The sequence below is a fragment of the Neoarius graeffei genome, chromosome 13 (genome assembly GCF_027579695.1).
Source record: "Neoarius graeffei isolate fNeoGra1 chromosome 13, fNeoGra1.pri, whole genome shotgun sequence".
Classification (NCBI taxonomy): domain Eukaryota; kingdom Metazoa; phylum Chordata; class Actinopteri; order Siluriformes; family Ariidae; genus Neoarius; species Neoarius graeffei.
Window position 1 is genome coordinate 42,314,259 of NC_083581.1, and position 27,522 is coordinate 42,341,780.

Sequence of the window (27,522 nt, forward strand, 5' to 3'; positions counted from 1 at the left end):
AAAAAGTTTAGGGTCGGGCGGTACGGATTAGGGTCGGTCGGGTAACCGGAAAAACACACTTTTTTTTTTTTGGCCTAAGGTAGATTTGGCATTAAAAGGATGGCTATAAATGAAAAGAACCCTATCCCAACTGTAATCAATCAAGCTTCTGCCATGGCTATCTCAGTTCCTTGAGATGAACCCCACTGAAAACCTGTGGGCTGAGCTGAAGAGGAGCGAGCACAAGAGAGGGCCTCAGACCCTGGGTGATCTGGAAAGACTGTGTAAAGAGAAATGGTCTTGGATGCCCTGCTCTGTATCTCCAACCTTAGGAAATGTTACGGGAGAAGACTCAGTGCTGTTTTACTGCTTGTTTTTTTTTTTTTTTCTAACCCTTTTAACTAATCTTTACAAGGGGGGAGGGGGTGTCAATAATCATACAGGGCACTGTATATACATAGCAAATATATAGCATTCCTAGGGAAATGATGGATGAAAACTATGAAATCAGCAAACCTGGTTTTCAGGCTTGAATGAATGGCTATTTTCATGTCTACACACCACCAGATATCACTTTGCTGTCTGTTTTCAATAAGCCAAAGCGCTGGCTCAGTAAATGGTACAAATAGGAAGAAAGCTCAAAGCTTCACAGGGGTTCATCTACCCATCACTAAACATATATGGTTGGTAGAAATTTGGATTTGTTGAACAAATCCAAATTTCTACCAACCATATTCAGAAGGGAAACACTTTTACAATACTGTTCTACAGCTCATAGCTAACTATGCAGGAACAAATGAGTAGTTTTCCATTACCGCTTTTCTTCCTCCTTTTAACGAATAAGGCGCCATACCATAAATCTGGGGACCTGGGTTCGATTCCGGTCCGAGGTCATTTCCCGATCCCTCCCCGTCTCTCTCTCCCACTCATTTCCTGTCTCTACACTGTCCTATCCAATAAAGGTGAAAAAAGCCCAAAAAAAATCTTTAAAAAAAAAAAGAAATGCTAGTTAATTACCCAATACATATGTTAGTAGGATTTCAATATTAATGAAAGCATAATTAACGAGTAGTGTATTGTTTGCTCATTTTACATAATACACAGAAGGTGAAAAAAAACCTTGCTTTTTTTTTAAACAAAGAAATCATATTTACTCGTGTTTTATATTCATTTATACTTCTGTACCTTCTGTAATGTTTAAACCTGGTTGTCAAATCTGTGTAAAATCTTGCAATCCAAAATGTTTTCACACCACATCTCAAATTAATTCCTCTTCCTCCATATTACGGTTTAAATTTTATGATCAAATGTAAAATACTAAGAACTTGTCTGCACTGTAATTGGTATTACTTCATGTATACATTGCTATGAATGTATTTTTAAAATAAATAAATATATAAATATAAACTCAGAATCAAGAAGGTTTCATGGTGGAAATTTAAAGTTTATTTTCTTCTTGCATTCACAACCATAAGTAGAACTGGCCTCCATCCTTTAGTATTTTCCATGTGATACATAGTTTCAAAAAAGATATAGGCATTTATAAGTGAAGGTTACAACAGTAGTAAAGTCATATTATTGAAAACCTAGTACAGTATGTGTATTTTGTGTGTGTGCGTGAGCGCGTGCGTGTGTTTACCCCAGCCAGCAAAATCTGTCCCAACATAACAAGGATAAACTTTATCATGATCATTTCATGAAAACCATATTTAGTGGAGAGAAATCACAATCTTTCATTTTAATTCTTCCTTGTTTTAAAATGCAGCAACCCTACTTATCAATAAGCAGTGATTAGTAATCAGAACGCAAATATCAGTGAGAATGTGCAGCGTATTCAGGTTTAAGCTTCTTGACATGCCTTTTCAGTTGTTCTTGATGTGGATATCAGCAATACCATGAACCTGTGTGAGCTCCAGACAATCCAGAAGGACAGTAAGCCTCTGCAGACCAGCTAAAGTGGGTAAGAAAGCCACTGTCAAGGTGGTGGTCTCCAGACTGCCCACATCACTGGGTGAGAAGTAAAGATTGTGTCAGTGTCAAGTGCAAATCTGAATGATGTGTGCATAAGCTTTGGAAATAAAACTGAGAAATTGAAGTAAATGATTATTAAGTTATCATTAAAAATTAAGTCAGAAGTATCAATTTTTCAAGTTTAGCTATAAACGTTAAGCTAAAGGAGCCTTGGAACATTGTCTCCGAATACCAAACATATTTGTATTATATATTTATTAGTCAGGAAATTGTCTATTTTTTAGAAATTGGCTCAGAGAAATTATACTGTTATTTGGATGAAAATTCTTAAAGTGCCATTCCACCATTGGATGTATTCTTTGGCATAAAATACAATATATTTTGACAACATATATAAATGGTATCACTAGATAGAGAAATCTTTTAGCTTCAAAATGATATATCAAACATAATTTTTTGACAACGACAAGTATATTAATTTTGCGACCAAAGTCACCTACCCTTTTAATTTCCGTGCGTGATGTCATCGGCAGGTTCCCCTTCTTGTGTACCACGTGACGTGGCACATATTATCAGCAATGGCGGATAGAACGCGATAAAAATAATACCAGTAAATCTAGCTAATACCAATAAATCTAGCTAACTGAAAGATTAACTCAAAATTTTTCGCAATTTTTTTGGCCCCCGTATACGAGGAGAAATGACTCTCTCACTTTGGGGGTTTCCTGGTCTAAAAATAGACCGACACGTGGTACACAAGAAGGGGAACCTGCTGATATCACGTTTCACTACCGCGCAGAAATTAAAAGGGTAGGTGACTTTGGTCGCAAAATTAATATACTTGTCGTTGTCAAAAAATTGTTTGATATATCATTTTGAAGCTAAATGATTTCTCTGTCTAGTCATCTCATCTCATTATCTCTAGCCGCTTTATCCTTCTACAGGGTCGCAGGCAAGCTGGAGCCTATCCCAGCTGACTACAGGCGAAAGGCAGGGTACACCCTGGACAAGTCGCCAGGTCATCACAGGGCTGACACATAGACACAGACAACCATTCACACTCACATTCACACCTACGGTCAATTTTAGAGTCACCAGTTAACCTAACCTGCATGTCTTTGGGCTGTGGGGGAAACCGGAGCACCCGGAGGAAACCCACGCGGACACGGGGAGAACATGCAAACTCCACACAGAAAGGCCCTCACCGGCCCCGGGGCTCGAACCCAGGACCTTCTTGCTGTGAGGCGACAGCGCTAACCACTACACCACCGTGCCGCCCTGTCTAGTCATGTTGTCATAAAATATATTGTATTTTATGCCAAAGAATACATCCAATGGTGGAATGGCACTTTAAGTCAGTTAGGTAATAAACATATGCAGGGTTTACCAATAGCTGATCCCGCTTGTGGTCTCCAAGCCCAAGCCCTCGATGTGAAAAGCAACATTCTTCAGGTCACATTGTAGCGGATTCTTAAATATGATTTGAGCTTCCATCTGTCTCCCCACAACAGCATCTCCTTTAGGCTGTAAAGCAGAATTACATATGCAACAATGTTATACTTCAGCTATGGGCCAGACAATTGCTTTTGGCAAAGCAAAAGCACCAAGTTCACATAAAATTGCGAACCTATATGTAAGATAAGCATCTAAATGGAATATGAAGAAGACAAAAACATGTGGAGCACTCATAGGGCCAATGTTTAGGTTATTTGTTTATGAAACAATTATTATTCTCATTTTATTCAAATTCATGATTCTGATTGGTCAGAAAATGTTGATTAATTTTCTATAAAAACAGATCTGGCAGCAGTCGTAGTAGCTGCAAATCACAGGTTTATGTTTCTATAGGAACAACTCATTCACAAGTACTCATCTGGATTTTCTGACTCAAGTACTGTAAGAAGAAAACACGCTAATGGAGAAGCTTTTAAATCCTTACAACAGATGAACAAATTTCAGCATAGTACAAGTCATGCTAAGGCAGTGAAGTCTGTAAGAAGAAAACCTAAAATGGGAGTCAGTTGAGGACTTACCTTGATGACAATGTCAGGTGTGCACAGGCGGAAGTTGAACTGGGTAGCTAAAACCTGCTTGGTCTCGTTGACTCGTCCAGTCACAGAGAGCATCAGGGTTGCATGGTCAGCCAGCTGGTTCTTGTACTGATCATAAGGCAGAATCCAGTCCAGTTCCTGAACTATAGCAAAAGAGAGATTGAAAGACACTTGATCTGTGCCACAGAGTAAGGCACAGTAAAGCTGTTCAGCTAAGCTGGGTTGACCCAATGCCATATTAAGACACGGTTGTTTTTTTCTTAAATTTGTCACTGATGGATATGTAGTATGCAAGTAGACTAGCTCTAAGTAGTCGCCCACCTTCACAGGGGTTTAGATTCACTGATATTCTATCACTCTTCACAATGCCCTTTTGCACTCCAGTGTAGTACATGGCCGCTGCCTGGCAGTAGAGGACGACACTGCGCTTGTGAGAGGTGGAGTTCTTCAGAATGATGGACAGATGAGCATCTTGACCTATTTGAACCTGATCATCTTTCAGGGCAATATTTAGTGCGACATCGTTGGCCCCAGCAGAGGAATAGGTGTTAGGCTTGGAGCCGTAGCGGGCAGCAGTTTCCACAGCGATTCGTTCTTTTTCAGATCCTAATGATGAGGTAGAAAGCAGGAAATAAAAGATTTTTACCCATGTAAGCAAAAAATATCAGTGAAGAAAAAGACAGAGGAGAAAGTGTGGGATGAGTGTTTTTACCTTCTGGGTATTTGTAGAGGTGTGTGATGTCCTGTCTGCGATCAGAACCGACTGCCTTGGTGCTGATGTTGCGGCCCACCACTCTCTCCTCACAGAAGATCTTAACATAGGAGCCATCATATTGTCTCTGCCAATAGATCTTGTCACTGTTCACCTACAAACACACAAATACAGTCAAGTAATACTGCTGCTTTCAGAAAATTCAGATAATTTAAGGGTTTCTTTGGGGTTCTATATAGAACCCTTGAACAACAAAAAAAAACCTTTTCTGTCCAAATAGAACACTTTTTAGAACCTAATAACCTTAAGTAAAACTTGTAGAGAATCCTAGACAGACCATTTTTTCACCCCAAATGTGCAGGTATATAAAAGGTGTGAGTATGTGGTACAAACTCTAAATCATTGTAACTATTTTTTATCTTAACACCACGAGCCTACCAGCCATTCAGAATATCACTGTTTTCATCTTTTTGTACCAAATAATAACTTTGTGGTTTGTTTCGCCACAGTTAAACAGTTCATTATAAAAAAGGGTACTTTTCATGTTCTTTTAGTGTTCTTTTGATATTTAAGGATTCTTAGCTTCCAGAAAGAGTTCCACCTGGAAACATTTCTGATAGAGAAACATTTTATTGCTGAATACTGCATAGTACATTTAAGGGTTCCACTGGAAGGACAAGCTATCTAAATTGAATCTAAACTTATTTCAAACATTTTAAAACATATAATCGAAAGCTGTGCCTGCCTTTACCTCAGCAAAGACAAATGGTGTATCATGTTTGAGATAGACCTGTCCATCACGGATGGCTGCCACAGGTGCGGGGCCACAGCAGTAAATGCCCTGGCTCGTCTCTTGAGGCGTGGCATCCACAGCCTGCCAGCCACCCATGCCTGGTGGCAGATCAGGCCGGGCCATCCAGCAGTCATTCCACACATGAAAATTCCTGGAGAGAGAGAATCAATCAAACATTCACTCAGTCTGTGCAAAGAAGTCCAAAACCTTATTAGCTAAATGGGAGTCTGTGTAGTGTGTTTTCAGAACTGTATATTGTAGACAATGTCAGAATTTCACCACATGAAGAGTCACCACACAAAATAGATGACTTGCATTTTACTTTCAGAGTCTACTACAAGTTCTGTACATAATGGCTACGAAATGTGAGAAATCAGAAAGGTGTATGTTTGTACCAAATAGAATCGCTGTTGAGCATATCAATTGGCCTCATTTCCTCATCCAAATACACATCAGTTGTCAAGGAATTGTCTGTGTCATGAGCAGAGCTGAAGTTTGTAATGCTGCGAGTGGGAATGCCAAAACACCTGAGAACTGGGTTGGGGAAGTGTACAGACAGACAGACACAGTGAGAGAGAGAGAGAGAGAGAGAGAGAGAGAGAAGTATAGTTAGAGAGAGAAAGAGGACATGCCATAATTAAAAAGTCCATAAGGGTCAGCCCATGTCATATCAGATACGGTTATTGCAGCACCATCTCAGATTTTGTTCAAACCCTGTCTATATCCTGAATGTGTCCCAAAACCAAGGCCTGTAAAATATTTCTGTTCAAATCTTATGTTTTCAAAAATTTTCAGCCCTTGATATTATTTTGGTAGCACAGTGTTGTAGTGGTTAACACTGTCACCTCACAGCAAGATAGTTCTGGGTTCGAGTCCAGTGGCTGACGGGGGCCTTTCTGCTCTCCCTGTGTCTGTGTGGGTTTCCCCCACAGTCCAAAGACATGCAGGTGAGGCTAATTGGTGGCAAATTGATCGTAGGTGTGAATGGTTGTGAAGCTGCGACAGGCCTAGCACGCCAGCAATAGATTAAGGCTACATCCACACGGCAACGAGATGTTATTTAAAAAAATATCGCGTCCAAATGGGCAACGATCAATAAAATATCAGGTCCATATGGCAACGCAACGCTTGCTGAAAATGATGCAATACACATGCCACACCTCTAGGGGCGCTGTAAGACGGTCCCTTCGGAGACACCAGAACAATAGAAGAAGTAAGGACGCATGCGCATAAACTATTATGTGCGAGACTTCATATTAGCCACAAAGTCAGGAAAATCTCATCTCATCTCTAGCCGCTTTATCCTTCTACAGGGTCGCAGGCAAGCTGGAGCCTATCCCAGCTGACTATGGGCGAAAGGCGGGGTACACCCTGGACAAGTCACCAGGTCATCACAGGGCTGACACATAGACACAGACAACCATTCACACTCACATTCACACCTACGGTCAATTTAGAGTCACCAGTTAACCTAACCTGCATGTCTTTGGACTGTGGGGGAAACTGGAGCACCCGGAGGGTGCCCACGTGGACACAGGGAGAACATGCAAACTCCACACAGAAAGGCCCTCGCCGGCCCCGGGGCTCGAACCCAGGACCTTCTTGCTGTGAGGCGACAGCGCTAACCACTACACCACCGTGCCGCCCCTCAGGAAAATCTGTTCGTAAAATTACATTATAATGACCAAATACAATGAAAAGTATTTTTCTAATCTCACCTGTGAAAGGTAATCCCATGTGATCTCGTTTGGACGGCAAACCTGTTGGTACAGTTAAACGCAGCTAATCTTTATTCTCCGCTTTGACCTATCCAATATGGCGGCGAGGATGACGTATGATTCTACACGGAAGGCGGCGTCTTTAATGGTCCGGAATAAATTGAATGCTACACGTTGATGGATTAATTTGTTGTTTCTCACCTGTGAAAGGTAATCCCATGTGATCTCGTTTGGACGGTAAACCTGTTGGTACAGTTAAATGCAGCACATTAATCTTTATTCTCCGCTTTGACCTATCCAATATGGCGGCGAGGATGACGTGTGATTCTACGCGGAAGGCGGCGTCTTTAATGGTCCGGAATAAATTGAATGCTACACGTTGATGGATTAATTTGCTCTTCTACGCCCTTTTTGAGGAATGTATTGTCGGACTTAAACCAACATCTGAAGAGGTGAGATCGCTCCTTTTTTTCCTTATTTTTGCTGGCGGGATTGACTCTGCCCTAGGGGCAGAGTCTCTCTCTCTCTCTCTCTCTCTCTCTCTCACTTTGCACCATTACACAATAAATATTCACAGTGAAAATATTTTGTAAGCGCGTTTCATGAACCAAGTTATAGGATTTGTTGACAACTCGCATCGAGTTCGTTACACTTCTACCCGGCGTGAAGCACTGACAGTCATGTGGTTGTGACGTCATCGTAAACAAATCCGTTCTACTCATCCAGACGACTTCACAACGGCAACGTTGCCAGATCTTTCCACTCTGGAACCCGTTCTCAAAAAGATTGCGTTTTGGGCACCCAAAACGCCGGTGCCATGTGGACGCCAGGCCTAAACGATAAGCAATTGTATCGGAGTCACCTGAATCCGTTGCCGTGTGGACAGGGCCTAAGTGTGTGTGTGCTTTCAATAGACACAGACAACCTCGTAAGAGGCTGGCAACTGACAGGCCAATTGGCCTGTAGGGCATCAGGATAAAAAAAAAAGTATTATTTCATTTTCATAGCCTCAAAAACACCTTATCTGAGAAGCCATGTTTGGGCATTAGTATTTTGACAAGTATTATTCTTACCTGCACCAGATTTTGTAAGATGGTCGACAAACATATTTTTGTATGCCAAAACCATTAAATGACTGTTCTGCATGCCATTTTATTTTTATATGGGCCTAGATTTGGAAAAGAGAAGCACAAATGTCTTAAACAAGAATGATATTGAGGATACTACAAACCTGCATTTTTGCACCAATATGATAATCATTTTTTCTGCAAATATAATCATTTATTAATTTTATGTCAATATTCGAGGTCTCTATCATCAATTGACACTATGATATTATGAATGAAACAAGGTGTGGTAACATATTTTGGTAATTTTCATCAGACCAAAATGGTACGTGGGGTAACTCATAGGAACATGAAAAAATGTACATGGAAATTACTTGATGTATGGGTATTAAGGGTACAAACATGCCAATATCCTTCCATTGATTTGAGAGATATTTTACCTATGGCTGTCACATCTTCGCGCGCTCGGGCCCGGCACAGCTTGAAGAGCCACTCTCGTTCACACTGTTAGGACCAATTATCATTGGATCCACCTGTTGCTGCTTTGAGCACAAGTATACTTCACAAAGTATGGTGTTTTGTTTTCCATCTTTCCTAGCCTTGTTTATGTTACTTTGATTTAATGACTCTGCTTTCTGTTTCATTTGTTTTTGTGACTCTGACTTTGCATCACGTTTTCGTATTATAATAGCACGCCTGTAAATAAACACCTTCCTGTGTTTACACCGGTCTGCAACCCACTTCTCTGACAATGGCACAAAAAGGTCCATTTCAGGATTCATTTACTTTTTTTGCCTCAGCATGTCTATGATTATTGAATTCCTCTGTCACAGGAATTGTAAGAAATAAAGGCTAAACATGTTTTCAGTATATTCATTGGAAAAGAGGGCATTTGAGATGAGGATTGTGTCTCTGGTAAGGTCCAAGATACTGAAAATAAGTTAAATATTTTGATAAAACTTCTGGTATAAGGAGGAATAAGTGGCCCTCTCAAACTCCTGTGTGAGTATTTAAATGTGTTTCCACATAAAAGACTGGATGAGTTTGTACATCTTATGATCTTTGAGTATCTTATTCTTTTTTAAAATATGGGATATAGAGTTCAAGCACTCCAGTGACTGTAGCATATATCAGAGTTAATGGTCTTTTCTATAATGAGGCCCTGATAATAGAGAATATAACTTGCATTAATGACCTATAGTAAAATTAACCTACAGAAAATATGTATATCTTTATTCCAATTAATATTTCAGAGGCTAGGACAACATAAGCAGAGATAATAAACGAATATCGTGCTTCTTCATTATGGATTTTTTTTTTCTTAGAAGTAAAACAATGCCTTTAACTATGTGTATTTATCTATGAAGGGAACATGGAAGGACAGTGCCACTTTGTACACTAAATGACAATACATTAAGCTTTTTGCACATTCCAAAAAATATAAAAGTATTGGACTTGAACAAAAATATTTCAAAGGCCTTAGTTTTGGGACCAAAATATTATATGCCTGAGATGGTACTGCCACCAATTTCCTGGATTCTGTCTGATTTGACATGGAATGACCCATCATTAGAAAAAACAAACAAACTTGCAACTAATTCTCATCTCATTATCTCTAGCCGCTTTATCCTGTTCTACAGGGTCGCAGGCAAGCTGGAGCCTATCCCAGCTGACTACGGGCGAAAGGTGGGGTACACCCTGGACAAGTCGCCAGGTCATCACAGGGCTTGCAACTAATACTACAGAACAAATTTCAATATAAAAAATAAATATGGTGAAAGCTTACCTGTGGTGGTGACCCCTGAGAAGACCCAACACTGCCCATATTTGACAGGCAATCCTCCACTTCTGTGGTACTGCTTCAGAATTTTCACACTGCCGCTCCATGCCGTTGGGGCAGTCCCGCCCACATAGTTATTTGACCAGTTACCTTGCAGCACACCTTGATCATCAAGAGAGTTGATCTAGCAGCAAGTAATCAGAGATGTTAAGCATCATTTCTGTTCCATCATATACACTTCAGGATTTATACTGATAAATTGGTGGGACTGACATTTCCCAATGGCAGCATGGTGGTGTAGTGGTTAGCACTGTCGCCTCACAGCAAGAAGGTTCTGGGTTCGAGCCCAGTGGCCGATGGGGGCCTTTCTGTGTGGAGTTTGCATGTTCTCTCCGTGTCTGTGTGGGTTTCCTCTGAGTTTCCCCCACAGTCCAAAAGCATGCAGGTTAAGCTAATTGATGGCTCTAAATTGACTGTAGGTGTGAATGTGAGTGAGAATGGTCATTTGTCTCCATGTGTCAGCCCTGTGATGACCTGGCGACTTGTCCAGGGTGTAACCTGCCTCTCACTCATAGGCTACGTTTACACTAGACCGTATCTGTCTCGTTTTCTTCGCGGATGCACTGTCCGTTTACATTAACCCCCCTGAAAAAGCGGGGAAACGGGAATCCGCCAGCGTCCACGTATTCAATCTAGATCGTATCAGCTCCGGTGCTGTGTAAACATTGAGAATACGCGAATACGCTGTGCTGAGCTCTAGCTGGCATCTCATTGGACAACGTCACTGTGACATCCACCTTCCTGATTCGCTGGCGTTGGTCATGTGACGCGACTGCTGAAAAACGGCGCAGACTTCCGCCTTGTATCACCTTTCATTAAAGAGTATAAAAGTATGAAAATACTGCAAATACTGATGCAAATACTGCCCATTGTGTAGTTATGATTGTCTTTAGGCTTGCCATCCTTCCACTTGCAAGTAATAAGTGATCTGCGCTGGGATCTCACACACAGCGGCTCAGTCCCGAATCGTGGCTTGTTCACTTCACTCGCGCGCTCTGTGAGCTGCGCAGGGCCGGAGTGCACACCCTCCAGAGGGCACTCGCTGTTCAGGGCGGAGTGATTTGGAGCGCAGGATGCCTGAGGAGCCGAGCGTATCCGCGTATTGGTGTTGCTGTGTGCACGGCTAACGGTTTTAGTGTAAACGCGAATCGTTTTAAGAACGTTAATCTGATGATCCGCTGATTCGACGTAATGTAAACGTAGCCATAGTCAGCTGGGATAGGCTCCAGCTTGCCTGCGACCCTGCACAGGATAAGTGGTTACGGATAATGGATGGATGGGTGCACATTTCCCTGTCATTATTGCTTTTGTAAAAATACAGCAAAAATCCTAGAACTAGTTTACATAAAGTTCAAGTTCAAGTCAACTTTATTGTCGATAATGCCATATGTGCAGGACATACAGAGAATTGAAATTGCGTTTCCCTCTTATCCGCAGTGCAAACAGTAATAAACAATGAAATATAAAATATAGGTACAAGATATAAACTTAAAAAAAGGGGGGGGGTATTTATACACACAAGCTAAAGCTATCTAAGAAAAGACAGTGGCAATCCAGAAAGTGCAAATGTGGCAGTGTGAACAGAATTAACGGTATAAATTTAAATGTGGCAAATGACAGTTTAAACAGAATGAACAATGTAAACAGGAACAGCAGTCTGACAGTATAGTAGGGCAATATAGCACGATATAAACAGAATTATCAGTATAAATATAAATAAATAAATATGGCAGTATGAGCAGAATTTTCAGTGTAAGTATAAATATGGCAGATATGACAGTATAAACAGTATAGCAGTGAAGTCTATCAAAGATAAAAGATGTATAAAGTGTAAACAGTGTTGTAAACAGTTTTTATATAGTGCAATTACCTAAAAAAATGGCAGTATGAGCAGAATTTTCAGTGTAAGTATAAATATGGCAGATATGTATAAAGTGTAAATAGTGTTGTAAACAGTTTTTATATAGTGCAATTAACTAAAAAAAAGTCTAGACAGTATTGTAAACAGTTTTTACAGTTCGCTAAAGTGGCTGGTGACATTTGTTTTATGTATTAAGGGAAGGGGGTACTGGCCTGGGAGGGAATTCAGCATCCTGACGGCTTGGTGGATTAAGCTGTCTCTCAGTCTGCTGGTTCTCGCCTGGAGGCTTCTCATTCTCCTCCCAGAAGGCAGGAGGCTGAAGAAGTGGTGGTTGGGATGGGTGGAGTCGCCCGCAATGCTGAGTGCTCTGTGGGCCAGGCATGTGTGGTAAATATCCTGAAGGGAGGGTAGGGGGACACTGATGATCTTCTCAGCTGCTCTCACTCTGCGCTGCAGGGTCTTCCAGCAGGATGCAGTACAGCCGCTGTACCACACAGTGATGCAGCTGGTCAGGATGCTCTCGATGGTTCCGCAGTAGAAGGTCTGCATGATAGGGACTGGTGTTCTAGCTCTTTTCAGTCTGCGGAGGAAGTAGAGGCGCTGCTCAGCTTTCCTGGCCAGCGATGCGGTGTTGCTGCTCCAGAAGAGATCCTCAGTGAGGTACACACCCAGGAACTTGGTGCTGCTCACTCTCTCCACAGCGGCACCATTGATGGTCAGTGGAGGATGCTGGGTGGAGGCTCTCCGGAAGTCGACAACCATCTCCTTCATCTTCTCCACATTAAGAGAGAGATTGTTGTCTCTGCACCACATGGCCAGTTGGCTCACCTCGTCCCTGTAGTATGACTCATCATTGTTGTTAATGAGTCCCACCACAGTCGTGTCATCTGCAAACTTGATGAAGAGGTTGCTGTTGTGTGTTGGTGTGCAGTCGTGGGTCAGCAGGGTGAAGAGAAGGGGGCTGAGCACACATCCTTGGGGGGCCCCTGTGTTCAGTATAATGGTGCTGGATGTGTTGCTGCCGACCTGGACTGCCTGTGGTCTTCTGGTCAGGAAGTCCAGCAACCAGTTGCAGAGGGAGGTGTTTAGTCCTTGACAGTCCAGTTTCTGTATCAGCTACTGGAGGACGATTGTGTTAAATGCTGAACTAAACAGCATCCGCATGTAAGAGTCCTTAGTGTCCAGGTGAGTGAGAGCTGAGTGGAGAGTGGTGGAGATTGCATCATCAGTGGACCGATTGGCCCGATATGCAAATTGGTACAGGTCCATGGAGGGAGGGAGGATGGATTTGATGTGCTGCATGACTAACCGCTCGAAGCACTTCATAATGATGGGGGTCAGTGCCACAGGGCGGTAGTCGTTGAAGCAGGATGGAGAGGCCTTCTTTGGAACAGGGATGATGGTGGTGCTCTTGAAGCAGGTGGGGACAACAGCTTGGCTCAGGGAGGTGCTGATGTCTGTGAGCACTTCTGTGAGCTCCTCTGCACAGTTCTTTAGCACATGACCTGGAATGTTGTCAGGTCCTACAGCTTTGCGGGTGTTGATCCTGGAGAGGGATCTCCTCACACTGGCTGGAGACAGGGACAGCACCTGGTCATCCAGAAGGGGTGGTGTCTTCTGTGCAGGCATGCTGTTGTCAGCTTCAAACCATCCAAAGAAGTTGTTTAGACTGTTCAGCAGAGTGATGTCCTTGTCACAGGTCTGTGGTTGAGGTTTATAGTCTGTGATGGTCTGTATCCCCTGCAACAGGCTCCTTGTGTCTCTGCTGTCAGTGAAATGATGGGCTATCCTGCTGCTGTACTGCTTCTTTGCTAGTCTGATGCCAGGGGACAAGTTGGCTCTTGCTGATCTCAGACCAGCCTCATCACCTGCTCTGAAAGCAACGTTCCAGGCTTTCAGTAACCGATAGACTTCCCCCGTCAGCCATGGTTTCTAGTTGGCCCGTACTGTGATGGTCTTAGTGTCCGTGACATCATCAGTGCATTTACTAATGTAGGCTGTAACAGTGTCTGAATACTCCTGGATGTTGATCTGGTGGTTGTAAGTGGCTGCCTGCTTAAACATGTCCCAGTCTGTGATGTTAAAGCAGTCCTGAAGTGCTGAGGAACCACCCTCTGGCCACACCCGTACCTGCTTCTGGACTGGTCTGGTGACTTTGACCTTCGGCCTGTATGCTGGCATTAGCATAACAGTGATGCGGTCTGAAGCACCAATATGGGGGAGGGGTGAGACCTTGTATGCTCTTCTCAGTGTTGTGTAAACCTGGTCCAGTGTGTTGTTTCCCCATGTTGCAAAGTTACTCAGTCGAAAGTTACATGCACATCCAAATCGAGCTGCTGTCGGTAATCGAGCAAAGGGTCCCAGCAGGGGTGCCAGAGAAATCCAATCCTACATGCACACAAGGAAATCGAGCTATTGTGTGAGGTACATTGTGCACCCGAGCCACAGGTGGCGCTACACGCCCCATTGTGTTGGTACACTTCCGGTTGTCGTCATGAAGAAGAGCTATTCAACAGTGTAAACAAAGTTATCAGTTCCGTGTTCTCCATTGCGTGTTTTTCTCCCGTCCATGAATTTTAATATATTCAACTCCTTAAGCTGAATGAGCATGAACTCTGTCTCCTCATTGCTCCAGAAGTGCACGTTTCTGCTCGCCATTTTCTCTTCTTCGTTTGTTCCTCCTGACCTCTTCTGCTGCTCGCTGCTACTGTTGTCATGCCGACCGAGGCTGTCGTGTTTCCCGCTTGTGGTCTCGTCACTCGTCACTTCCGGAAGGGGCAGTGCTGAAGTAAGTAGCTCGACTACGTAGCTCGATAGGGTATACATGCACTAAGTAGCTCGGCAAAAATCGCATAATCTAGGTCGTGTAGCTCGATTACGAGAAATCAAGTTCGGTTCAATTTCAGCCTAGCTAAGGTGTTTCCATGGCATTTAGAACTTCGATTTCAGTCGAGCAATGGCAGAAATTCGATTTTTTCTATGTGCATGTAAACACACTGACTGTGTTGATGTAACTGAGGAAACACTGTTTTGAGATTTGCGTGGTTGAAATCCCCAGCTACGATGAGAAGTCCCTCTGGATGGGCTGTCTGTTGGTCACTGATGGTGCAGTACAGTTCACTCAGTGCCTTGTCCCTATCATTGTTGTTGCAGCTGGGAGGAATGTAAACTGCAACAAGCAGGATGGCAGAAAACTCCCTCGGTAGATAGAAGGGCTGGCACTTGATCATAAACTCCACAAGGGGTGAACAGTGTCTGCAAACTACCACAGCGTCCTGACACCAAGCATCCCTGATGTAAACACAGATCCCGCTGCCGCGGGTCTTACCTCCTTCAATGAGGGCTCTGTCTGCTCGATAGCATGTTAGCCAGTCGAGCTGGATGGCGGTGTCCGGTATGCTGTCATTGAGCCATGTTTCCATGAACACAAAAACACAGCACTCTCTCACAGCCTGCTGGGTCGCTCTCAAAAGGTGAATATAGTCCAGTTTGTTATCCAAGGAGCGTACATTGGCAAGTACGATGGACGGTATAGCCGGCTTGTGTGGATTAGTTTTAGCATATTATAAATAGTTAAAAAGGCAATTTTTCCAAAGAATCGGCGGGGGGGAAGGCATTTCTCTGTACACCCTTTAAAAAAACAACAAATTAATAGCACCCTCAATGGCTCAGTGGTCGAGGTCAGTAATGTTGCATCTGACATTAGAGAGTTCGACCATTCAAGTTTTGTGATGATAGCTTAGTCAAATGCTCTGTCAAATGCTTGCTCAAATCTGATTAGCTAATGACAGCCATGTGTTTGAAATAATCAGGTCAACGTTAAGAATCCACGTACATCTTAGCATAATTACGGTTGCTGAGACACAGTTCTCAAAATCAAAGACACTTCTTTGAGTAAATTAGGTGGGGTTTACATTAGACCGTATCAGCGGATCATCAGATTAACGTTTTTAAAACGATTAACATGCACACAGCAACACCAATACACGATTCGCCTGCACACAGCAATGCCAATACACGGATACGCTCGGCTCCGCAGGCATCCTGCGCTCCAAATCACTCCGCCCTGAACAGCGAGTGCCCTCTGGAGGGTGCGCACTCCGGCCCTGCGCAGCTCACAGAGCGCGCGAGTGAAGTGCACGAGCAGTAATTCAGGACTGAGCCGCTGTGTGTGCGCTCTCAGTGCATATCGGGTATGCACGTCACTTACCACTTGCAAGTGGAAGGATGGCAAGCCTAAAGACAATCATAACTACACAATGGGCAGTATTTGCATCAGTATTTGCAGTATTTTCATACTTTTATACTCTTTAATGAAAGGTGATACAAGGCGGAAGTCCGCGCCGTTTTTCAGCAGTCGCCTCACATGACCAACGCCAGCGAATCAGGAAGGTGGATGTCACAGTGACGTTGTCCAATGACGACGCCAGCTAGAGCTCAGCACAGCGTATTCGCGTATCCGCATATTCTCAATGTTTACACAGCACCGGACCAGACACGATCTGGATTGAATACGTGGATGCTGGCGGATTCCCGTTTCCCGGCGTTTCCAGGCGTTTTAATGTAAACGGACAGTGCATCCGCGAAGAAAACGAGACAGATACGGTCTAATGTAAACTTGGCCTTAGGCTCCAGCTCACTAGAATTGATTGGCATGTGGTCATATTGTTTCCAAATGTCAACATGTTTTTGATAATTACTAAGGTGTATGTTCTCCTAAGCATTTTGAGACCATGTTTCTAGCACCCTTCTCTCCTCTCTGCTAGGTGCCCGATGGTTTCTCATGTATTAGTGTCATGAAATTTCTCTGTACACCATAATACATAAATACAGTAGCACCCCTCAGTGGTCAAGTTCAGTAATGCTGCATTTGGCATTTGAGGGACTATGATTTCTCATGGATTAGTGTCAATTTGCATGAAATAAATCAATAAATTAACAATGTTTTTTTTAAATTGGTGGTAACTGAGTTTTTACCATTGCTCAGGGCTGTTACCATGGCAGCCTGAATAATGGTCATAGAGCGCAGGCCTATTATGCATCATTATGAAATAATATTAATGCTTATGTATACAAAAAAAAAAAACGATGTGAAGAAAGGCACTCACCATGGCTGACACAACTCTGCTGACAGTAACTGGGTCTCCCAAACCAGAAGCAGAGGCTTCAGTTTTCTCTAATATGAACAGACATGCTTCCAGAATCCCATCAGCAAACTGCACACAGGATAATGCACTTTTACTCTCCAACATAGGCATATGGATATATATGATGTGCAAAAATCATATTATATTTTTATGAATTAGCAGGCATTATGGGTAACATGTATTGGTCCTTTAAACTTGCACACAATAAGGACTGTTGACAGCTGACATTATCTTGCCTTTATCTCAGAATCCTAAAACTGCATGTAAATACTGCCTACATAGATATCATCCTTCCAAATTAAACATTAACAATACAACCCCGATTCCAAAAAAGTTGGGACAAAGTACAAATTGTAAATAAAAACAGAATGCAATAATTTACAAATCTCAAAAACTGATATTGTATTCACAATAGAACATAGACAACATATCAAATGTCGAAAGTGAGACATTTTGAAATTTCATGCCAAATATTGGCTCATTTGAAATTTCATGACAGCAACACATCTCAAAAAAGTTGGGACAGGGGCAATAAGAGGCTGGAAAAGTTAAAGGTACAAAAAAGGAACAGCTGGAGGACCAAATTGCAACTCATTAGGTCAATTGGCAATAGGTCATTAACATGACTGGGTATAAAAAGAGCATCTTGGAGTGGCAGCGGCTCTCAGAAGTAAAGCTGGGAAGAGGATCACCAATCCCCCTAATTCTGTGCCGACAAATAGTGGAGCAATATCAGAAAGGTGTTGGACAGTGTAAAATTGCAAAGAGTTTGAACGTATCATCATCTACAGTGCATAATATCATCAAAAGATTCAGAGAATCTGGAAGAATCTCTGTGCGTAAGGGTCAAGGCCAGAAAACCATACTGGGTGCCCGTGATCTTCGGGCCCTTAGACGGCGCTGCATCACATACAGGCATGCTTCTGTATTGGAAATCACAAAATGGGCTCAGGAATATTTCCAGAGAACATTATCTGTGAACACAATTCACCGTGCCATCCGCCGTTGCCAGCTAAAATTCTATAGTTCAAAGAAGAAGCCGTATCTAAACATGATCCAGAAGCGCAGACGTCTTCTCTGGGCCAAGGCTCATTTAAAATGGACTGTGGCAAAGTGGAAAACTGTTCTGTGGTCAGACGAATCAAAATTTGAAGTTCTTTATGGAAATCAGGGACGCCGTGTCATTCGGACTAAAGAGGAGAAGGACGATCCAAGTTGTTATCAGCGCTCAGTTCAGAAGCCTGCATCTCTGATGGTATGGGGTTGCATTAGTGCATGTGGCATGGGCAGCTTACACATCTGGAAAGACACCATCAATGCTGAAAGGTATATCCAGGTTCTAGAGCAACATATGCTCCCATCAGACGACGTCTCTTTCAGGGAAGACCTTGCATTTTCCAACATGACAATGCCAAACCACATACTGCATCAATTACAGCATCATGGCTGCGTAGAAGAAGGGTCCGGGTAATGAACTGGCCAGCCTGCAGTCCAGATCTTTCACCCATAGAAAACATTTGGCGCATCATAAAACGGAAGATATGACAAAAAAGACCTAAGACAGTTGAGCAACTCGAATCCTACATTAGACAAGAATGGTTTAACATTCCTATCCCTAAACCTGAGCAACTTGTCTCCTCAGTCCCCAGACGTTTACAGACTGTTGTAAAGAGAAAAGGGGATGTCTCACAGTGGTAAACATGGCCTTGTCCCAACTTTTTTGAGATGTGTTGTTGTCATGAAATTTAAAATCACCTAATTTTTCTCTTTAAATGATACATTTTCTCAGTTTAAACATTTGATATGTCATCTATGTTCTATTCTGAATAAAATATGGAATTTTGAAACTTCCACATCATTGCATTCCGTTTTTATTTACAATTTGTACTTTGTCCCAACTTTTTTGGAATTGGGGTTGTAGTTACAATACTTTAAAGTCTCAGTAAGAGCATATGTTTTATGTTATATTTAATCCTGCAGCAATGCTGAATTCAGATCAGTTCTGATCAGCCAGAAGGTGTTGATTAATTTTCTATTTAACTAACAGCTGTTCAAACTAATTTTGGCTCCAAGGCAAATCATACTGTAGTGTGTATGATGTATTATATTATATCCATCCATTATCTGTAGCCACTTATCCTGTTCTACAGGGTCACAGGCAAGCTGGAGCCTATCCCAGTTGACTATTGGTGAGAGGCAGGGTACACCCTGGACAAATCACCAGGTCATAGCAGGTCTGACACATAGTGACAAACAACCATTCACATTCACACCTACGGTCAATTTAGAGCCACCAGTTAACCTAACCTGCATGTCTTTGGACTGTGGGGGAAACCGGAACACCCAGAGGAAGCCCACACAGACGTTGGGAGAACATGCAAACTCCACACAGAAAGGCCCTCATCGGCCACTGGGCTCGAACCCAGGGCCTTCTTGCTGTGAGGTGACAATGCTAACCACTACACCACCGTGCCGCCCGTATTATATTATATTATATATTATATTATATTATCTCATCTCATTATCTCTAGCCGCTTTATCCTTCTACAGGGTCGCAGGCAAGCTGGAGCCTATCCCAGCTGACTACGGGCGAAAGGCGGGGTACACCCTGGACAAGTCGCCAGGTCATCACAGGACTGACACATAGACACAGACAACCATTCACACTCACATTCACACCTACGGTCAATTTAGTCACACCAGTTAACCTAACCTGCATGTCTTTGGACTGTGGGGGAAACCGGAGCACCCGGAGGAAACCCACGCGGACACGGGGAGAACATGCAAACTCCACACAGAAAGGCCCTCGCCAGCCCCGGGGCTCGAACCCAGGACCTTCTTGCTGTGAGGCGACAGCGCTAACCACTACACCACCGTGCCGCCATATTATATTATATTTAAATAATATTGGCTGGCTTTGAGTGGTCTATCAGATATATTCCATTCAGCTAGCATGATAGTGAACGAGTCAAAGACATGCAAGCTGAATGGAATATATCTGACAGACCATAAAAAAAGCCAGCCAATATTATTATTATTATTATTATTATTATTATACATACACACTCTCTCCATATCAGCATTCTCAAAGGCCAACGCAAGCTTACCTGCAACTCGGTGCTGTTAGTGTGGCAGTCCAGTTACCTTCTAGTTGGTGTCGCATTAGCGAAAGCCAATGTTACTGCAGGCCAATGCTAGCACAGTCAAGCCGATTATTATTATTATTATTATTATTATTACACACAACAGAGAAACCTGGCGGCCAAAATTCTCTCAAAATCTGCTTTTAATGAAGCAAACCTCATGGCCATGTTTGTTTACAAACTGGCATAGTCACTCAGTAGTGCAGAAGTTTTACATCTCCAACATGTCTCTTTTCCAGTTTTCTGATGTCCATTGGTATGTTTTTCTCTTGTAAATATGTGTGAAGAATATATAGTGAAGTTTTGGTAGCCTGTCAGGTGTTCAGCGTGTCTTCAGTTTCAGTTTTTCGTTTATTTATTTCGTGCTTAAAGGGGAACCGAAGGCAAATTTTTTATTATCAAAATTCTATTTATCTCATTTTATAAAATGTAGGAATGCATTTCTGACAGCTATTTTGTCACTGCTATAGAAAGTTTGAGTGTTTGAAATATGTTACGTAGTACTGTATATCAGTCCATATGTCAAAGCAATGGCTGTAAACGAGATTCATTGAGACCTGTGTGAGACATCGTAGGACGGAAGTAAAACGTACAGCAGAAATCAAAGTGACCAACATTTGTCAAAATACGCGCGCGCCCTCCTTTGAATGCTGATGTAATAAAGACGGAAGTTTTCCCTGTGTCCGAAATCGCTCCCTACTCACTATAGGGCACTATATAGTGGGGACGCCATTTTGTAATGCTGTCCGAAACCTTAGTGAGGATTATGTGGGAAATACGCTCAGTATAATATGTATTTAACACAAAAATATATGCATGCATTTATTATTTTGAAAAAAAAAAAAAAACTGATCCCCAGGTGCTGTAGCATAGCTGCCCACTGCTCTGGGTGTGTGTGCTCATTGCTCACGTGTGTGCGCATGTGTGTGTTCACTGGTTCAGATGGGTTAAATGCAAAGAGGAATTTCACAAGTGTACATGTGATAAAGTTTTCCTTCTTCTTCTTCTGGCAGAATGTAAAACAAGATGTAGGGGGAAATGGGAAATACCTGTCCAAAGTTCCATGGCCTTGCTGAAATCTGCTTATCATTTCCGCAATAGAGCAGCCCCACATCATTCAGAACATACTCGTTCCTCTCATCCTGATTATCCATAAACACTGTGTCATCTACAAGTGACAGACAGGTTGAAATGTAGCTGCTTTCCTGGAATTCATGTGAAATTCTTAGATTGTATTATATTTCTGCCCATGCTTACTTTTACACCAAGGGTTAAACAGCAGGTAGATATCCTTTTCAGGACTCTGACTGGAAGCATTTCTTGTTGTCACACTGAACTCATATCGACCAATAGAAGCAGTCGGTGGAGAGAAGACAGACAGTTTTATCTTATTGTGCTTCTTTTCAATAATCTTGGCCTCCCACTGGTTGCCCTCAAACTCACTAACTAGAGAAGCAGTCACTACGGACTTTCTTGATGGGGGTGCAGAGCCTGTAAAACACACACACACACACAAAATGTGGCTGTATATTAGCCATAATGCCCAAGAGCTAGTAATCAAGATAGCCATAATTGTTGACTAATAAAACTGACCTAGTTTGAACAGAAGCTGCAGATGGTCAGTTTTGGGGTCAAAATCTCGTGAGAGTTCTATCCAAATCTGAAAGCTTTGCCCTCGACGGACGATGAGGTTATCACTATGGTAAAGGTCCGTGTGGTGTTCCAGGCGGTTTTGACCTGTTTTGGAATTGAGAAGGTCTATGGAGCGCACTGATAACAGATTACCTGAGAGAGAGAGAGAGAGTTAGCACAAGTTTGCAAATTAAAAATAATCTCACATAATTCATTGTGGACACAGCAGTTCTTTGCTGCTTACTGCATGTCCCCACATCCACTGGTGACTTATAGATCACCCCTCCAAGATTGCAGGAAATTGCTGAGAAGCGGCCAGGCAGGAAATTATAACCACTTCTATATCTGGTAGGCATGCTAAGACAAAATAGAAAGGAATTCATAATAGCCAACAGTAATAATCAAAAGTTGTACATCTTCTGTTTGGTATATTATAAAATTATTTACATTTATTAAACTGACAAGCACTTTCATTCAAAACTACTTGCTAGGCAGAGTATAAGGATCCATCATTAGCTCTCTGGTAGAGGGGTTTTTTCTCCATCGTGTACTTTAATTTGACTTGAATTGAATAAAAAATGCTGACAAAGCATGTGTACAGAGTCACTCTTACCTGAATGTAGTCTTTGGGTCTGACTGTATTTTGGCTTCTTTATTGCTGAAAGTAACAGTAGAAAGGACCTTTCACTGCAGATTAAACCATTATATATTCATACTTACAGCCCGCCCCCCTTTTTTTTTTTTTTTTGGGCTGGGCAACACCCAAACTTAGGTTCCTTGCTCAAGGGCATTTCAACCAGTCATGCTGATCTAAGGAATTTAACTGGCTACCTTTTTGTCCCAAAGCTACTGCTCTGTCCATTAGGCCATAACTTCCCCAAGCACATCCTTTTACCCCTTCATTATAACTTTAATGTCATGTCATGGGTTTTTACAAAAGCATCACCTAAATCATCTAGTATTGCTTTATACAATATTTATATCATGTTTGTAAATATGTGATGTAGACCCAATTTGTATATCCTTTTATTTTTTTTTTTAATTCCTTAGATTTAGGATAAATTAAAGTTCACGGCAGTACACACCCATGTATCTGTCTGTATAAAGTCTGTAACACAGAGAATTTTGGGAAGAAGCATGCAGGGAAACTGTGAAGGACTTGGTATATCTGTGTATAAAGACTAAGGTTTTGGTCTCTACAGCTAGTTTCCCCTTAATAATAACTGTATGGGGACAGTGATTTTATTTTATATATAGATATATATAATCTCTAGCTGGAGCCTATCCCATCTGACTACGGGCGAAAGGCAGGGTACACCCTGGACAAGTCGCCAGGTCATCACAGATATATATATATATATATATATATATATATATATATATATATATATATATATATAATATATATATATATATAAAAAAAATTAAACTGTTTAAATTATATTGATCCATACATTTATGCATAATTAGGGGCGGGGCCAATTTGAGTGACAGCTTGGTTTGTGTCATCTTGTTACCTGCTAGTTGGCATTACCTCAGAACCAATGGCGGCTGGTAGTCTTTCAAACAGGGGAGGCTGGTCGGTTACGATATTTCCAGATTTTAAAAGAAAAAAGAAAAAACACATCAATTTTGCCCATACTCTTGCCTCTGATCTGGCTGATTGTTGGCAGGGTCACAAACTGTGAAATAACAGGTTCTTTTGGCCCATTAGCCTACTGTCCAATATACATGATGGTGGGGTTGGGGGGGGGTATATTTTAACATTTTATATTTTAAAATTGTGGCATGTTGTTTAAAAATTGATCATTATTGAAAGCAGCTCTTTGTCAGGAACCTCAGCAGTAACAGCAGAGTGTTCTGGAATAGGCACAAGCACTGACCTTGGGGAGCCAAACATAGAGCTGGGTGCCACACATTTCATTCAGTGACACTTTCCCTATATTTTACTTATTTTGACTGAGAAATGTTTTATTGACAATTTTGATAACCCTTCACTTTTAATCCAGGTCTGTAGTGTGAAATGTTCTCGACTGTGTTTTTGTTTAAAAATGTTTTCCAAATTGTAGCGGTGTTTAATTCATATCCAGAAAAATATATATTCCAATATAATATACTCAGCATAAACATTTTAAATAGATTCTATATTTTTGGTCCATCCATGACATATTACTAAAGTAGCCTATTTACTGTTGTTGATGTGGGTCACTTGCTGTTAGCCAATTCACTTTCTCGTACCAGGAGAGCTGAAAGGAACGAGTATTATTCCCTACCTTTTTCACCAAGTCAATTTGAGGCGTTGGTCTACCCTGCTCTTTAATTTAAATTTTTTCCTTGAAAGGAAGACTGGCAAATGGCTTCGCCAAAATTAAATCAGCAATGCTTGGCATCCGTGTGCAACTTTCTTGCTAGCTGACTAGCCCCCTCAAGTTCAAGTTCAGTCACTCAAACGAAATTTCTGGAACTAAGATAGCAAACTTGACAACACTATATTTACACTTTATTTATTGAAAATATATACAAACTAAAAAAGCTGGTAGAAACCGTATGTAATGAATGAAATCGAAATGTAAGCTGATCTCTTACAATACACCACAGCACTTGCGAATCTGCATGGGACTGAACTGAAATTCACCGCTGCCTGTCTATAGTTGAAACGAGCTGTCAATCAAAGAAAATATTTGGCCGCTTTCACCAATCACCAGTCTCCTCGCGGAAACTGCCATGTCCCTCCCACTGTGAGGCTCGGAGTCCGTGGGCGGGCATTTTCGCAGTATTTGTCCAATAATCGTCTTGCATTTTGAGATTGACAAGCGCATAGCTCCCAAATGCCATTGAAGTCCACTGAGGCTGGGCTGCATCGCGCTGTTACGAGGGGGAAAAACTCACGCACACATTAGGCGAACTGGGGAAAGTTATAACGTAATGATTTCGCACTGTAGTTGGGTTGAGCACATGTATTTCTATGATTCTGGATCTGAAATAGCAATGTTATAAGCTCGGCTATAACATAAGCCTAGCACAATTCATCCTACACAATGTTCGTCATTTTTAGAGAAGGCTGAGCCTCCCTCGTTGTCTTAGAGCAATCGCCCGTGCTCAGAACTCAAACCAAATTCACCACAGGTGATGGATTTATGTAAATAATTTATGGAGCCTTGCCTATTTTTGTCTAAGAGCTTTTCCATGCAAACACAACATTTACACACTACTACATCTGTAAGTTACTTTAATTTGCTTTATTAAATTGTATTGATCTTTCAATATTTTTGATGTAGTTGCTGCAGATGAACTTTAACAGGGTCTCCCCTTCAGTAAATTAGGCTCAGACTAACTATTTGACAGCTTGAGTGTCTAAAAAATACATTTCGGAATTTGACATAGTAATAATATCCATTCAACATGAAGATTTGCATAGCAACAGTCAATCGTTCACCAGAGACACATCTCTTAACTAAATTGTGGGTTTGGTCAATTGTTTCATATCAAATACAATGTGCTATGTAACCATCATAGACTGACCATCTAACAGTAGCTGCTATCGACCTCAGCCACTCCTAGCTAGCTATATCGCTAGCAAGCTAGCTAGTAACCAAGCTATTGCTAGTTATTTAAGCTATCAGGGGAAAATGTCATCAGTAATGTTGCTTTTATTAACAATTATCAAGAATGAAAAGATGACACTCATTGATCAAATATGTTTATCGGACGGTTACACACCCAGTAATTTTTTTTTGTTGTTGTTGTAGTTTTTGTAAACTGGACATTGTGGGTATGGTATGTGTCTTATGGAGCAGCTTCTTTTAGTTTAGCCAGTAGCTTGTTGGCTAGCTTGCATAGCTAGCTTGTTACCTTGAAGGTTAGTAGGGCTTGTTCCAGCAATACTATTCCAGCAGCCAGGTTTCACTATCCCCACCCCTTTCTCCATTTATGGACCAGCCAGGAGTTAGGCAGAGTCAGGCGTTGCCAAGATGGCGATGCTCGTAGCCTCCTTATTTCAGCTTCAAACCCACTCTTCAGAAATCCTATGAGTGATGTCACAGAGGCCTTGTCCATTGTAGCATGAGCTACAATAATGGAAGTTACCACATGCTCTGCCTGGGACAGGCAGGTAACATTTTCAGAGCTAAAGACAAACCTCAGAGGATCAGAGTGAATCTGGACTGGAACAAGGGGAAAGTGACATTGATTGATCTTCTAACCAATACATGCCTGCACACTGTAACACGCACTTTTACTGAGAGAGTGTTTCCATTTTTCTATAACGGCTGTCCTTCACGGCCTATAAAGCTCTTACCAATAAAACAAACTTACCTTTAACTCCACAGAACAAAAACATCATCACAATCTCTGAAACCTCGAACAACAAAAATTAATTTGTAACTCATCTTTTAAAAAATGGATTTTTTAAAATGTGTGTAATTGTTGATATAGTGAAGTTTTCTGGAAGGAAATGTTTATTTCACATTTATGGAAGGACTCACATCTGAGATTTTATTTGAGAATAATAAACATGAACCAAAAAGTATCACTGATCAAGACAATATGAAAATGACTGGTTTCATGACTGACGATTAATTTATCACGTCACTACACAAATGCCCTGAAGCCAAAAATGTGTCAGGAAAGCAGAAGAAAGAAAATCATTTGAAATAGTTAGCAGAGAATGCATTTCAGATCTAATTCTTCATTTCTGAATAATTTCTACTATTTCAGCAACATGGGTGTTTCTTGTTGTTGCAATTAATTCTGAGAAAAAAAAACATTTTTTTACGTTGTTGTTGGTGCATTGGAATACTACTGTATCAGCAAAGTAGGTGCTATGTTTGCAACCACTTCTTCAAAAACCATTCAGAGGTTCTGCCTCAACAAAATAATTGTTACTGTAGTAAGGGAAAAAAGGACTATAATCTCTTTAGGGGAAATAATTGTTGGGGGGTTTTTTTGTGTTGATTGTGTGTCTTGATTGTGTCATTTGTGTCAGAGCCATTTTATGGCTTCATTTTAAATAATATAAAATTAATTAAGGCACAAATAAACTTATGGTCATGCAGTAACTTACAATGAAAGTATGGGTTATTGTTAAAGTGTAACTTATACACTCACAGTAACTTGTAGTCTCATCTCATCTTGTTATCTCTAGCCGCTCTAGGCACAAATAAACTTATGGTCATGCAGTAACTTACACTGTAACAATAACCCATACTTTCATCGTAACTTATACACTCACAGTAACTTGTAGTCATATAGTAAAAAACAATCTCGCAGTAACTTGTAGTCTAAGTTTCAGAATGCAGTACAGCTGGAGATATGTGATGCAGTTTCTCTGAGTTATGGCAAAGATTCTGCTCAGCTGGTTAACATTCAAGCAGATAATGAACATAATAGCATTGAGAGTGCACACATAAAAGCTGACGCTTTGGAAACTGATCTGTTTGAGTAGACTGTACAGATGAGGAGCTGAGCGAGTTGCGCTACGTTCTCGTAATGTAGTGAGGGCTAAATTCCACCGCACTGTTATTAGCAAGCAGTCAAGTGGCATTGTGGGTAATATAGAAAACTGATAACTAAAGAGAAAAATAGCCAATTTGTCAAAGAATGAAGTTTA

At 41.5% G+C, this 27,522-nt stretch overlaps 2 protein-coding genes across 2 annotated transcripts in view; one reads left to right on the top strand and one right to left on the bottom strand.

Annotated features, from left to right (window-relative positions):
• LOC132896115 (E3 ubiquitin-protein ligase TRIM35-like) overlaps nt 1-26,268 on the top strand; it is a 56,785-nt gene extending 30,517 nt beyond the window's left edge. The window contains exon 7 of the mRNA XM_060936829.1: nt 26,231-26,268. Coding sequence (XP_060792812.1) covers nt 26,231-26,268 — 38 coding nt within the window. The remainder of the gene's footprint in view (nt 1-26,230) is intronic.
• LOC132896114 (protein-glutamine gamma-glutamyltransferase K-like) lies at nt 1,403-22,566 on the bottom strand. Its single transcript, XM_060936828.1, has 14 exons — nt 22,528-22,566; nt 22,159-22,271; nt 21,876-22,067; nt 21,540-21,773; nt 21,332-21,450; nt 17,101-17,208; nt 10,078-10,255; nt 5,902-6,040; nt 5,465-5,657; nt 4,714-4,867; nt 4,323-4,607; nt 3,984-4,144; nt 3,338-3,474; nt 1,403-1,986 (listed from the first exon to the last, which is right to left on the bottom strand). The coding sequence occupies exons 2-14, from the start codon at nt 22,268-22,270 to the stop codon at nt 1,842-1,844; spliced, it is 2,157 nt and encodes a 718-aa protein (XP_060792811.1). The 5' UTR covers nt 22,271; nt 22,528-22,566; the 3' UTR covers nt 1,403-1,841.
• Nucleotides 26,269-27,522: the final 1,254 nt, after the last annotated feature.

Coding starts and splice junctions, on each gene's coding strand:
- LOC132896114 (XM_060936828.1), bottom strand. CDS start 22,270: ATGCCTACCAGATATAGAAGTGGTTATAATTTCCTGCCTGGCCGCTTC. Junction 21,774..21,875: donor GCAGCTTCTGTTCAAACTAG/GTCAGTTTTATT, acceptor TGTGTTTTACAG/GCTCTGCACCCCCATCAAGA. Junction 1,987..3,337: donor ACAAGCGGGATCAGCTATTG/GTAAACCCTGCA, acceptor CTTCTCACCCAG/TGATGTGGGCAGTCTGGAGA.